The sequence below is a fragment of the Indicator indicator genome, chromosome 11 (assembly GCF_027791375.1).
Source record: "Indicator indicator isolate 239-I01 chromosome 11, UM_Iind_1.1, whole genome shotgun sequence".
NCBI classification, from domain to species: Eukaryota; Metazoa; Chordata; class Aves; order Piciformes; family Indicatoridae; genus Indicator; species Indicator indicator.
This window is the reverse complement of record NC_072020.1, coordinates 15,088,550-15,104,065: the sequence shown is the minus strand read 5'-3', so window position 1 is coordinate 15,104,065 and position 15,516 is coordinate 15,088,550. Positions and strand designations below refer to the sequence as shown.

The following is a 15,516-nucleotide window of genomic DNA, read 5'->3' as shown; positions in this document are numbered from 1 at the left end:
CGTGAGATGAAAATATTGCACTGCTGGCTCTGCATTATCTTGCAAACTCTGACATACAAGTTTTTAAAAGCACTGTTTTAAAGTTTGTCAGATATTTAATATAGCCCCATCTTAATATTTACTTATATAGTTTTGCCTCTCTGGTTTATCAGATGAAAGCATCTGGTGGCTCTGAAACACTGCTCCAAGCACCCTCATGAAGGCCACTAATTTTGTTAATTGAGATGGGGCTAGCTGAAGGAGAATGAAAAGTAGGTGTCATTTTGCAGATGTTGTGTTCTTCTGAAATGACATCTCCCCAGAAAGCACTGATGCTTTGTCATTTTATAATTTCTTTTATTTGTTCTACATGAGGCAGAAAAATTAGTTAGAGTTTCATAATATGCAAGACAACTCCTGAGAGAAATCTCAAGAATGTACTCAATAGCAAACTTCTCACAGTCAGGTTGTTTGATAACAGCAGATGTGTTCTCACTGAACTCCAGCACCATAAATCAATGTTCTTAGCTCACCTGATCTAGTCAAAATACAAATAACCCAAAACTGGCCAGGTAACCCTGTTAAACTGCACATGGGAGCAAAAGAAGCATGCTAACAACTCAAACCAGCATCCCTCACTAGGAAAATCAGCATAGCTCTCCACAGCCATGTCCCAAACAAGAACTCATTACTCTGAACACTGTAGCACACAGGCAGTGTCACTGTCAGATGCCCTTTTCTATTTGCTCTTATTAGATGGTCAGTATTATGCAGTCAGCAAAGACACGTGCACTCAGTGAGATAAGGAGGTTCCGTGTTGCAGGATCACATACCCTTACAGCAGCATTAAGACTCTTCAGTACAACTGATTCTTGTGCAACTTTAGTTCTGGTTTCCTTGTCAAAGAGTAGTACTTTAGCATATCTTAGCACTGAAATTCAGACAGAGACCTGCAGTGCTGTTGGCTTTAAGACTGATGAGATCTACAAAAACTGAATGACTAAAACCATAAAAAACTTGAGTTGTGTCTTATCTTATGCTTCCTTGATGCGTTAGAAAAATCATTGCTTCTACTCAGGAGTTAAAGGCTACCTCGCCTCCATGAAAGCTGGGGTTGGGTGACCTGTTTGCCAGGCATCATTTATCCACATCATTCCAGGCAGGGCAGCAGAGTTTGATCTTTTTATCATGTAATATGCAGGATGCAAACACAACAGATATTTAAAGGTCAGCAGAGCATGTGCTTGATACCAAACCCAAGTAAATTACCCCACTTTAGTGAGAATCAAGAGCCCTGTCAATGCTGAACCTGGAGCACAGGGTAATTAATAAATTACCCCATAAAAATGAGAGCCAGAGAGCTATAAATGCAGATCCAGGTTGGATACTGGAATTTTGTCATCCCATTGTAAATACATTATGGAAATAGCTCTTTTGAGCTATTTTGTGTATCACCTGGAAGACATCCTTTATTGTAATGTGCTGTTATTAGCTGCAATATAAAGTAGCACTGTGTCACTTCAGGTAGTGTTTACTGCTAGGGCTTTCAGAAGGATGAATGCAAAGGACTATTGCATTACGTGAAGCTTAACAAGCTAGAAGAATGTCGACAGAAATTCATAACTCACTATGAAATGTATCTGTATACTACAGTACCCTGTTGTACCATTTTTCTGTCCCCTTGCAGTTCCTAGAACTGCCTCCCAAATTTTGGAATCTTTTTCCTAAAAATTTTCTTCTTTTCTTTTTCTACAAGCTATAAAAGACGGGTTTTGAATTATTCATCTAGTGGATCCCTTGTAAAAAGGGATTTGCAACCTTCCCTGAAAGCACAGAAATTCTTGCATAATATATGTTTATATTCTTATATGATATATATTTACAGGTTTGGTAGAAAACTGTCCAGAGCTCTTTGTTGTGAACTGCATCACTTTCAAGCGTGTGCAAAATCTCGGAGCTAAACTGTGTCATCCATCCCCAGGGTCAGTTATCCCAAAGGGCTCCTGAGGAAACATACAACACACTGCTTTAAAAATAGCCAGAAACAACTTGATCATTCAACTGCACTGCCTGGAAGAAAACAATTAGCACAGTTACTAAAGCTGCAGAGGCATATTAAATTGTGTCCAAGGGACAATCAAAACCAGCCTAGTGTGCCAACATTTTAGATTTGGAGCAATCAATAGGCAGAATCAAATAAGCAAACCATCGGGGTCAGCCACTCTCTCCTTTGGAGTGAGGAATTAGTTGGAATGGATCTGGCCTGTTCCTGCAGAGGTAATTTTGTAGCATATACCAGAGGGCCTCACCTACCTAGATATCCTGCCTGATTGGAATTTAACAAGGTTGAGACGAGATTTAATGGTACACTATGTAACTTCTTGTCTAGGGAAAAATAGACCCTCAGACATAAGATAATTATTAAACACACGTTTCAGGATGCAGTAGTGATCAGCAGAGAAACCCCTGCCATAAACCCCAAAATACTTTGCATATTTTATCACTTGTATTTGATTTAGTGGTCATCAGTATCTGAGGCAAGCCTTGAGACTGCCTCTGAAAAGATGCCTGTCAGATGCAGTCCCCCTGAGTGAGAACACATCTTGGCTGGCAGAGAAAAGGTCCCCCAGCCTAGTCTAGACTGTGTTCTCCTGTGTATGGGTTACTTCGGAGGATCTGTTAAGGACAGCATTTGGTATCCACTTTGTTTAGCAAAGGAGTCTCCTATGAGCACAACTATATTGGACTAACAATATTATCAAGAATCCTCTGAAGTTTAGTACAGGATTATACAGACAACCAAGGAAATCTGAGTATCAGACAAGGGTAAATTGTGTCTGCCACTCAGGGTAATTTTAAAGTTCATATTTCTTGTTTGTTGCCAGGATTTGTTTCTCCATCTCAAGCCCATGCACAAGATCAGTAAATTCAGGGGATCTAAGGTGAGGACATGAGATAGGTTTAAAGATGGTAAAACAGAAAATGAGATATCTAATAATTCCCAGAGAAAATAAGGTGTTGCAGAACATCCATTGAATTTTACGTGATTGTAATACATATTGAAGCTCCTCTTCTTCATCATGACCTTCATTCAACTCCAGATTAAGACATCTAACACTGTCTGCATGTGTTGGGCACCTCTCCTCATTTTAGAACCAACGTAGACATCCTCAGTGCAATCTGTGGAGTCAGAAGGGCAACTGAGAAAATCCTGTAGTCAAAAGCATACACTCAGCATAGCTGTCTAGTGCCATTTGTGATACATCCACAAATGGCAAACACAACAGGTCCTACAGAATCTGCTAGCCTTGTTGAACAGCATTTGGAAGCCAAGGAGGACACAGTAGGGCCTCACAAGTGGCAACAGATGCCAGTATTTAGACAACTGACTCACAATCATCACAGCAGTTGCTCAACTTGGTGGGGCTGTGCCAAGAGCTATGAGAAACTCCAGCACAGGCCATGCCCTCACTGATAGGTGCCATCCTGCAGGGTCAGCATCAGTCAGGCAGAGCCAGGGGCTAGTAGGATCATACACGGATATGACCTGATCTTGTGGCAGTTTGAATCAGGTCTAGGGTCTGTCTGAAAGATTCAGAGAGGAGCAGCTGGAGCTACAGCTGAAACACATGTGCTGTAGGCATGGGGAGCCTATGACATGGCTTAGGGAGAGACTGCATGCCCAGGGCTGAGTAAAAATGGGACTGCTAGGCCCATGGACAGGGTTAGGGGTCCCAGATGGGGCTGATCAGAGTCATTATGGTCCATAGATGCCCCAGAGAATGGAAGGGTTTCTGTCTTGGTCCTCCAGACCACACTGCCCAGTTCATCACAAGTATCTGGGAAGACAAAACACCAGCAGTGATGTTCAGGAGTTGCAATGTGGAACTGAATCACTCTCTAAGCACAGGGTTCATCTGCCAAAACCCGTGTCTGCTACTGCTGGAGATGCCATGGTGTGCTTGTGAGGATAACAGAGCCAACAGGTATGATACACAACTGTGGCCAAAGCTATGTGCCTCTATCTGGAGCAACAGCTGGGGGCCAGGTGGGACACCATTAGGCACAACTGGTGCCTATGTGTAGGTGATGAAATTCGTCTTGGGTCTTTTAACTCATAAATAAGTTTTAAGACATGATGTGCATTTGATGTAAAAAGAACAATAAATGCTACCTGTCTCACAGAATGACATTAAAGCAATGGTGTGCCACAGCTGTAAGGCAGATAAGCATGCTTGCACGAAATGAAGATCTGGCCAGGATAAACCTTTCCAGGAAACCTAACAATCGTATCCAAAGAGCAGCTCTTACTATGAGATATGTATTAAGTAAAGCAGCCCACAGAAGTAGGTTCTGTTCACTAAACAACAGCAAATAAACCACAAACAAAACAACCCAACTTGCAAGAACACCACTTTGGCATTTTCCTCTATTCTGACAATGTGTCTTGGGCAGCTGCTTTTGTAACAGCATCTCTGCATCTATATATGTTATACATAATGTTAATGTGTCCAAACATTAAATATACTTTAGCTGTGGTTTTTAAAATAAAGGAAGACTCATAGCTGCACATGGAAGAATAATGGAAGGCAAATTTGCATAGTCATGAAGTAGAATATTGATCTCTTACAAAAAGGAAGCAAGCACTGTGAGTCATTAAAACACACTTGGGGATAAGGGAATTTTTTACTTCCTGTCCAAAAAAAGTGAAAAATGAAGTTGCTTGAACAGAATAGAGATGAAATGTCAGGTAAACCCCTGATGGACTTGGTATTTTCACAATTGAGAAAAATATGTAGGAATTTTATTTTATTTCCCCCCTCTCTGAATTTCAGGGTCAATTAAGAGGCTGAACACATCCACAATTATCTGGGCAGAAAGAAATGTTCAAGCCTCAAAAACTTGCTTACAACACTGAAAAATCTGTGTCATACACAAGCTTGTATATGCTTTGTTTGTTCCATAAGTTTTGATTCAGAGCCATAATTTTCAGTTTACAACATAAGTGGAAGGTAACAGCTGTATACTCTGCTGAAAATCTAAATGCTTTTACTCTTGGTTTCAGCTGCAGCAGCTTACTGCTTCTGATAGGGAAAGTCCTGAGGCTCTGTGCCCTGTTCTCTCCAGACATGGGATGACTCAGTTTCTCCATGGTGATTATTCTGGGTAATTTAGCTCTGACTTACCAAGTCCAGAAGGGTCTCTTATCCAGTTGTATTCAGAAAGAGGTGGGAATGGATCACTGGGATGTCTTAGATGTGCTTTTTCTACAGATAGATCTGCTGGACATATCTTTACACATAGCCTTCTGCTGAGTGCATATCTACCTCCCAGTCTGCTACTCAGGCAAGGAATAACATGTAAAGATTTCAGTTTTTCAATTTTCTATTTCTCTTTCCTTTAACTAACTTTTCCTTGAACTGGGAGTCCTCATTTATTGTCTTTGGAGAGTATTAAATAAAAAATAAATCATTCCATACTTAAGACCAGTGGACGTCTTGCGTGTTGCAGGCTCAATAAGGTAAGGAAACAAAAAAACCCAAAACCAGACCAATGTATACAGCTTTCAGCATACCAGGATCCCCAGAGCCCACGTGGCGTCAGCTGCTACAAACCATTTACAAAGAGACACAGAATTGAAGTGACAGCCTTCCCCCAAACCAAAAGTAACTGGGTGAGGTAGACAGGCCAAATCACTGCTAAGTGAGACTGCAAAACATAGTAAAATTTGGACCTTCTCTCAAACTAACTCTACCACAGAAACCCCCTTTAGGTCAGCAACCACCAAAAGACAAAATAGTTTTGGAGGGAACCATAGAAGATGGGACAGCCTCTAACAAGGGTGGCTCATCTGGCAAGCCACCTGTATGGTCCATGTCAACAGTTTGGTGCACCCCAGCACAAAGATCAGTCACTCAGACTGCCTTTTCATTCTTTAATATCTAGAATTACTTATTGTTTCTTTTTCTAAAGGCTGTAGAGTTGCAGAGATAACCTTGAAAACAGGGCAATGTAAACCTAGCAGAGGCCTGCCTGAGTTCACAGAAGACAGTATTTCTGCAAGGTATTAATCGGAAAGAGTGGCAATTTACTTGCTCATTGTAGTGCTCTGTATCTTTGCATTTCTAGTAAGTTGTAGATCAAAGCGTGGACATAACTAAGGAAGCTCAAAAAATTTATATGCTTCTTATTGCTGAACATGGCAGAATTAAAAGCATTAAAAATACATGTAGTGTTTTTTCCCCTTGTATTTGAAGAACGGCACACAACAGAACTCTTTGAGAGCGAGCCCAGCAATCACATATAATCAGTGCAATAAAAGTACAGTCTCTCTCATCTGGTTTGCCAGTGGACCCAGCCTAATCTGCATGTGCCTCTCAAGAGAGCTGTAGTAGTTCCCTCTGCACACACTCCTCACTACCCAATTCCTCCCCTGGCCCCAAGTCACATTCGCTTCCGGATTTAGCACCATGCAGTTCAGGCAGAATCCTTGATTGCTTGTTACTGCCTCTCTGTACATCAAAGGAGGAGGAAATAAAAGGAAGCAATGCTAAGATCCTCTTTAGCCCATAGCAAGATATCCAGCTGAAAATCACCATCACAGAAAATTCTTGGTAAAGGACAGAAAAAAACCAAACACTTGAGACAATTTTGCTTTAAAATCTTTTTCTCTCTTTCATCTCCCTTTTTTTTTTTTTTTCCTTGAAATTTCACTCAGCATTTTTGGCTAAAAGAATATTCCAAAAAACTCTGTTCATAGGGATGTTGCAGCTGCTCCTTATGCACCCAGTAAGAATCTTACAGATGCACCGTATTACCAGCAACACAGTTACTAGCTGTGCAAACAGCTGGGATATTGAGAGCAAGGAACAGCAACAACATAAGGACAACCAAGAAGAAAGAAATCCATTGATGTCCCAGCATCCTTGGAAAAGAGAAGGGAAAAGAAAAAGGGAAATATAACATCTCTCCAGGATTGCAAAGCTTCTGAGTGTTTCTTCAAGTCTATTAAATCCCAATATCTTCCTGACCTCAAGAAATTTGAGCAAGGTACCACCCTCTTCAGAGAAACAGAGTCTTTTATTTCCCATCACTTTCATGTTTGAGGAAGAGAGATCTACCCAACAGCCTAGCGGCTCCTGAAACCTCCTTCCCTTTTACAGCAAGAGAGGAAAATTTGCTAAGTGACCATAAGATGCAAAAGAGTTAATAAGCATCCCAGCAGGCAGGGTGCAGGGTTTGTGTTTGCATGGAAAGGACTGAACTGTGTGTTGTTGCAGAAATTGCAAACAATGAACCAATTTTACATTGTATAAAAGACATGGGAGCAGTTCTCTCACCCTCCAGTGCCTTTCTGTATGGGTTCTAAATGATAGTTCACAAAGATGACAGGTACCTCAGTTCATACTTACATAACAAGACAAATTTTTTTTTGGTGCCTCATGGTAGGCATTAATTTGTACTAGAAAGTTATTATATAATTAAACACAATTAATCACCTTGGAGCCAAAAGGTCTAGCCAGCAAAGCAGGGAACTGAAGTTAGAATTTAGGATTGCATTATGATTAGATTATAAAATCTTTGGGGCACCTTTGTTTTCAGAGGTTCTGTTTACAGCATTAAGAATAATTGAGTGCTGCTCCCCAGTATTGCTTCATCAGCACTCCAAACAGAGCCCCTTGAGGTGCAAGGAGCTCAACCACACACTGCAGCCTATTCGTCTGTTCACTTCATGGAATAGTTTGGGTTGGAAGGGATCTTGAACGGTCATTTAGTACAATCCCTCTGCAGTGAGCAGGGACATCTTCAACAGGATCAGGTTGCTCAGAGCCTCAACCAACCTGACCTGGAATGTTTCCAGCAATGGAGTTTCCGCTACCACTCTGGGCAACCTGTGCCAGTGTTTCACCACTCTTGTTGTAAAATCCTCTTCCTTATATCTAGTCTAAATCTCCCCTCTTTTAGTTTAAAGCTACCACCCCTTGCACTGTCATAACAGGCCCTGCTAAAAAGACTGTCCCCCATTTTCCTCACAGGCTCCCTTTAAGTACTGAAAGGCTGCAATGAGGTCTCCCCACAGCCTTCTCTTCTCCATGCTGAACAACCACAGCTCTCTCAGCCTTCCTTCCAGCCCTTAGATAGCTTTTGTGGCCGCCTCTGAAGCCACTTCAACACATTTGAGTCTTTCTTTTACTGAGGACTCCAGAGCTGGACAGAGCCCTCTAGGACAGGTCTCACCAGAGTGGAGTGGAGGGACAGAATCACTGATGAAAATAATCTACAACATGAAACTTTCTTTGTAAGAAGTCAGCTACAAAGCTGACTTCCATTTGGGTTGGGTTCTGTTCCCAAGTATCCTGTTAAAAATACAGTGTCCCTCTCCTGACCCCATAGGGGTTAAGCATGATAGTGATATGTATCATCACAGCATGTGAGTTGTGTTGTTTTGTTTTTTTTTTTAATGAGTCCATTTCTTAGCACTCTGCATGCAAAAAATCCAACTGTTCTTTCTGTTTGAAAATAGCAATATAAAAATCTTATATCCCCCATCCCTACTCCCCCAAAATAAAGCCCCGCCTTCTTACCTGTTACCCTGTAACACCTTCTTCAAAATCATCAATTCAAATACACAGTATTCTTAAGACACAATTAAAGGAACAGGAAAAGTAACTGACCTCTTGCCGTTTGAAATTTTGAACGTATTCCTCAAACTGTTCATCTTTTGTTTCATCTGCTTTTCCTAGTTTTTGAAGCACCTATATTGAAAAGAATAGAGAAGAAAATAAATAATTTCATATGTTTATGTCACAAAACAGAAACACTGCTACTTTGAAACACTTCTGTTCTTGCAGTTAGGTTTAAATAGTGGTTTATTTTTAGAGGTGTTGTGTGCACAACTGTTTCCAATGTTCACACAGGAAAACATTTAGTCAAAATAAAAAAAAGGATAATGGTGTGTGGAAATATACTTCAAAGTGTGGATACTTTGAGGTCTATGTGCTTTGTTTTTAGTGAAACAACTTTTCTTTCAGCAAAGAATCCCAAGGTTTCAAAGCAAGTAAGAAGTGGAGAAATTTCCTAGCACTGCAAGTTGTCCTCCCCTTCAGACAGAGAAAAAGAAAAAAACAATTTTTAATTAGGTTTCTCTTGTTTATGGCTTATTATATTGAACAGTATTAACTTTGTCCTTATCTGCATGATTTTCAACATAAAGTCACAGAGAATAAAGAAGTGTAAGACTGCACGAGAAATTGGTAGAGCTGAGGCTTATTTAAGACTTCTGGTGGTGCTCAGATTTGCTCCCCTCATTAATTCAGAAGTGGGTTGTCATCCACTAGATGATAAATACACTTCAATATGTCAACAGTTGGGGCTATCCATGTGATAGCAGCCCCAGAAGTAATTTGACACAGCTACACTTTGCACTGTATTTAATTACAATAAATGCATTCTATCATTAAACCCCAGCACTATCCATTCATTTGAATATTTATCACTTATATATCTAGCTGCAAGCAGACTTCACCCTTCTTGTCAAGCAACCCCCAAATCTTTCTAGAGTACTTTTGTGTGGGATGAAGCATTTCACACAATGATGTTCAGATGGCTTGCCCATGACAATCTGACAAAACTTTCCACTTTCACAGGAAAACCCAAAAACCAAACAACTGAAAATACCTCACAAAATAGAAACAGTAGCAATTAACCAATTCTATGAATAAACATATAAACATCACCACCTATCAATCTCAAAACAAAGCTCCTTCTTTTTCCTCCGACCATCTGCCCCTCCTAACCCTAGCTGGCCCCACATCACATAAAAGCAGGCTGCACAAAGGGGTGGCAAGCATTGCCACAGTGGCAAATGGTAGTCAAGGTGATCACGAAGATGATGCAATGCTACCTGTGGGCCTGGCATGTGGAACTTTAAGGAAGTTTTGACTTCTTTAGAGCAGAAAGACAGAAAGAATGACATCAGAGGGGGAAAAAAAGACAAAGGCTAGACTCATTTCACAGAATCACAGAATCAATAAGGTTGGAAAAGACCTCAAGGATCATCAAAGTCCAACCTGTCACCCAAGACCTCATCACTACTAAACCATGTCACCAAGTGCCACGTCCAATCCCCTCTTGAACACTCCAGGGATGGTGACTCCACCACCTCCCTGGGCAGCACATTTCAAGGGCTAACAACTCTCTCCGTGAAGAACTTTCTCCTCACTTCCAGCCTAAACTTCCCCTGGCACAACTTGAGACTGTGTCCTCTTGTTCTGGTGCTGGTTGCCTGGCAGAAGAGACCAAACCCCTCCTGGCTACAACCTCCTTTCAGGTAGTTGTAGAGAGCAATGAGGTCTCCCCTGAGCCTCCTCTTCTCCAGGCTAAACAACCCCAGCTCCCTCAGCCTCTCCTCAAAGGGCTTGTGCTCGAGGCCTCTCTCCAGCCTCGCTGCCCTTCTCTGGACACATTCAAGTGTCTCAATGTCCTTCTAAAATTGAGGGCCCCAGAACTGGACACAGTACTGGAGGTGCGGCCTAACCAGTGCTGAGTACAGGGGCAGAATGACTTCCCTGCTCCTGCTGGCCACACTATTCCTGATGCAGGCCAGGATGCCATTGGCCTTCTTGGCCACACTGCTGGCTCATTTGGGCATTTTGGGTTGCTTTTAAGTCTGCTGACTAGTCACAAAGGCCTCATATATTCTCATCCCCAATCTCTTCATCAAATATTAAGAAGTGTCACAGATGGTTTTACAGAGGAATTATTTAATTTAACATTTCAAATCATCACAGGCTTTCATATTGCTCCTTGTGACCAATGAGCCAAATAGTCTGCCCCCCGCTGTGGAACAACTTTGATCCACGTCAGGCAGCTTGTTCAAAATCCAACATTCCTTTTCAAAGAGGTAGCTGCAAGATAAACCTCCTGACCACAGCAATACATTCAAATCTTGTTCCCAGGAACAAGCAGCAGATACATTAATTGCACTCTGAGTGATTCATAACATAGGCAACAAACCACGGGAAGAAGGTTGTGATGATAAACTCTTTTCTCTTCACCAGAATATCAGTGGTAGGTAACCATGCCTCCAGATGTGCACTCAAGATCATAGTGCAAGGCTCAGAAGGGAACAACTACCTCACACAGCACCTACTTCCTATGGTTTGGGGTTTCTTTTACCCTATCTGCAACTTTCAATTTCTCTACAGGTACTGTAGAACTGAGGCTAAGATGCAGTGATAGAACTTACCCTCTACAAACATCAACTTTCATCTTAATCCACGGTTACATTAAATAACCGTTAATAACATAGCTTCCCAATTTTCCTAACCCCAGCTCAAACCTTAACTACAGATATGTCACATGGCTCTAACAAGAAGCACTAAGCCAGAAGTTTGGTGTCAGCTAAAGCTATTTGCCCCCACAACAAACAACTGATCCTCTGATGTAAACATCTCCACACAGGAGCTGCTTCAAGAGCAGCTTAGCTCCCTGCATAGCAGCAGGGTGGACAGGACTTGACAGCAACCTCATCAGACACCCTAACATGCATCATCCCCAGTCACGTGTGAGTACTCTTAAAGAGCAATCAAAGTATTCGATACCACTCAGGGCAGTAGGACATGACTGCTTAGACAAGGCCTACCCATAACAGGACTTTTTCAGAAATTCCAAGGACTGTTAAAATACCAAAAAAGGTGCTCACCACAAGTAGCATTATTTAAGGGTACTACAGAATAGCCCCAGTTTGAAAAGCATGATAAACACTTGAGAGAGTCCAAAACTGTTGTTATGGACTCACTGTCCAAAATATTTTGAGAATAGCAAAGTTCTCCAGGTCTCAACAGATACAAACTCATGCATCTACAACCCTATTCCATGACGCTTTTACAACACTGTACCACAATACTTTTTTTCTGATACACTACAACCTGTAAAAGAAATAATAGGGCTGCATGACTAATATATGCAGCTTTCCAAAGAAGTTTCACTGTGGTATTTCTGGGCAGAAATTGATTAAATGAAAGTAGACCATTCAGGAGAAATCATTTTAGAGTTACCTACATATAAAACATTGTATGGATTTAAGCAAATGCTCACAAAACTGAAAGAAGTATTTGGTCAATATGAAATAGAAGCTTTGAATGGAGCTTCTTACAACACATGACAAGAATGCTTTCTTGAGAAAAAAAAGAAACACAATGGGATAAGTTTGAAGTATCTGTCTGCATTTCAACTTGACTATAGAGTAGTATACAACTCATATGGCAAACTTACAATGATCCCAAGCATACCACAATAATTCCAGACTGACAAAAAACTCAACCCCACCAATCTCCCCCTGCCCCAAACAAATCCACACAAAGGCAACTCCAAGTTTAAAAAGACAAGATTTTTTATGTGATGGGATGTTATAGAAAGCATCTAACACCACAAAACCATACCAAAAAAAAAAAAAAAAAAAAGTCAAATTAGAAAAGTCAAGCATGATCCATGATACAAAAAAAAGTCAAATTAGAAAAATCAAGCATGATCCATGATACCCCACTGGTATCTGAGAAGTGTAATAACAAGGTTTAAAGAAACTCTGTTCCAGAAATAAAAGCTAGCTTGAAAGACAACACATTGAAGTGTGAAGCTTGGAACAGAACTAATTCCAAAATATATCTACTGACTTTCACTCAAGCATGAGAGCGAGATGGTAAACACAAGAAATAGAACAAATACTCAAGGCTCACTGAAGCCACATGAGATTCCCACCTCCTCTCTGTTAGCATGTGGGCAGCTGAAGTGAAACCAGAGGGAGACTCTTTACAAGGATGCTACTTGGTTGTTCCCCTGCAAAGAGGGGCAAGGAAGAGCCTGAATTGGATTAGAGATAACTAAATGTAAAGCTTATGGAACTATATGTTTAGCCCAATTGATGAAAGGTCTCCTCTCCAAAGAGGTAACATTCATATCTACTCACAATCTACTTGGGTGGTTTTAAAAAGTGAAACAAAACTTTTTGTACCAATTTAACATTCTGTGATATGAGCTTGCAGGACTTCTCCAACCTTAATGATTCTGTGGCTCCATGATGTCAAAGTTTACAGTCTTAGCCTGCTTCCTTTTGACTCCAGCACTGAAATCTCAAAAGTTGGTCAGAAAAACCTGACCAGAGAGATATTTTTCAATATTGTTACATGATGCATAGTTCATATATCAATCCTATTTTAGAAAAATCAGATGGAAATTCCTAATTAGAGAAATAATAAATAAAAGATTCTTTAAAAACCTGTTAAACTCATATTCTGTTCTTTGCTTTCTCTTTTATGCAAGCAATAGGCATTAAAAAAAATCTGAAGTCCAAGAACTATTTTGGTATTTGTGTAGGAATTAATTTACATGCAATGTGACTTGAGGTCTCAGGGTACATATGCCAAGCAATCATTACTATCATAGGTCAGGAAAGTGAATCATGGGCTAAATAAAAGTGGGGTTTGTTTGTTTTGGGTGGCTTTGCGGGTTTTTTTTTTTTCCCCTCTTCAAAAATTTCTATTGTAGAATGCTGGAGAATGTTCTGACTAAACAGAACAAAAGATCACCATTCTTTGGTTTACATGCTAGTAAAATTAGGTAAAAATACAGTACTTAACACTTTCTTTTTAGAGTTAAAGTTTTGCCTTTCTGAACAAGCTCGGTTTTTCAGCCTTGTCGGAACCATACCACGTTTAATCTTATTACAATTTTGTAAAGTAGATCAGCAACCAGAATGTTCCCAGTATTACCTTTTTATAATAGAGATACGTGTCTGGAAATGGCATAGTGTATTGCTCAGTTTCAATGTTCCTGTGAATATTTTGATCCCAACATAGCTCCAAGGCAACAGGCTGAGTAACTTTTCTTTTTCAAGAGGCTGACTGAATTTCATACTTTACACACTACACAGCCATGGCACTTCCAAAACTCAGGTTTGCCTTTATACTTCATACCACCTTCATGCAGGTGCTGCTGCTGCTGCTATTCCACCATTGCTTTCCTGCAGAAACAACAGCTGACAATGAGAAATGTTTGGCCAAGCCTCTATTCTTATTAATAACTGCAGGAGGATCATGAAAAAAAAAATCCCTTTGTTGTTGGCAGATTCTTAAAAGTCTGGAAACCAGTTTAAAACAGAACACTGAGCATTTTACTAAGAGGGTAATAGAAAATGCAGAAAGGCACTACACAATGAAGCTCTTCAGTGATGAGCAGAGCAATTGCTTTGTGTGGTGCTGGGTTATAGTAGAACCCCTCCAGGCATAGCTGAGGACTGCAGGCGGCCATCAAGCAGAACAAGCAGCTGAATCAAAATGTCAGAAGAAAACACATTGGTGTGTAAAACACAAAGATGATAATTTAAGAAACCAATTTTTGAATCATTAAGGAGCAAACAACTCAGAACACACACCACTTCTTTTAAGAGAAGAAATTGCCAGGGAGATGGTCAATAAATTTGTAAGAGCCCAGTCACAGATAGAAGGAAGCAGAAGACTTGGAAGAAACACCTTTGCTCTCCCTTTCATTTCACCACTGTCTCTTCTTCCTCATCTTCAGCAGAATCTGTAGTCCACATTGTTTGTTACGGATCTTAAGAGACAACTAAAATTAGCTGTGGTTTCCAGATCAATGTAGGTGATCTGTAATTACCACTCCTTTTTCCTGTGCTCTCTTCCACTATTCATGTTGTATAAAACAACTGACCATTCAGCAAGTAACAACCAATCTTTACTGTCATGTAGTGTATCTGATGATCTCTTATTGTACTAATATTTCTTCCCTAGCTTCTCATTTAGGTCTTACACTGGGCACAATAATCCTACCATTACTGTTCAATGTCATTACTGAAGTGAATCATATGCTAGAAGAAAGGCCATCAGAATAAACTGCACTTTGAAACTAAACCATTTAGTGGAGGACTGCATGAAATCTGGTCCAAGAAATGGAAGAAGGCAACTGTTACGTACCAGGCATTCTTGTGTGGAGGAATATAAAAACAACACCATGGGTCAGATTAATTTTCCACATAACATATCAACCTCTCTCCAACCCCTCCAGAAGAGGAGGAAAGTTCATGATAAGTGTGCAGTGATGCATCTCCAACACCCTATCCCAGCTCCTAACGAACTGCATTTCGATGAATTCCTGATGCAGTCTCTTTACATTTATAGCCCTGATGGATTTTTATTGACGGATTGTCCTGCTGCTTATGGAGCTCTAATAAGATATTTGTTGTTTGAAGAAGCATGATGGTTCACTTTTCTTATGGCTGCTTTGATTTTATTCAGTTTTTGTCAGTTTTTGCTTGCTGGTGTTCTGATTATTGTAAAATTCATGGGAATGGTTTGCTAACAAATAAGAAAATAATCCAGACAAGCACAAACCACTATGATAAGATATGTGCTCTTAGTTAAAATTGAAATAGAGGAATGGGGTCTTTCTATGGCAGCCTAAATGACAAATGTGAACATTATGCTAAGAGAGATGATTATAAAAACCTTTCTGCAAATTAGAGAA

At 40.4% G+C, this 15,516-nt stretch overlaps 1 protein-coding gene across 1 annotated transcript in view; it reads right to left on the bottom strand.

Moving 5' to 3' along the window:
• The window catches only part of AMPH (amphiphysin), a 111,849-nt gene that overhangs the window by 55,110 nt on the left and 41,223 nt on the right, over positions 1-15,516 (bottom strand). Inside the window, exon 2 of the mRNA XM_054384757.1 lies at positions 8,655-8,735. Coding sequence (XP_054240732.1) covers positions 8,655-8,735 — 81 coding nt within the window. The remainder of the gene's footprint in view (positions 1-8,654; positions 8,736-15,516) is intronic.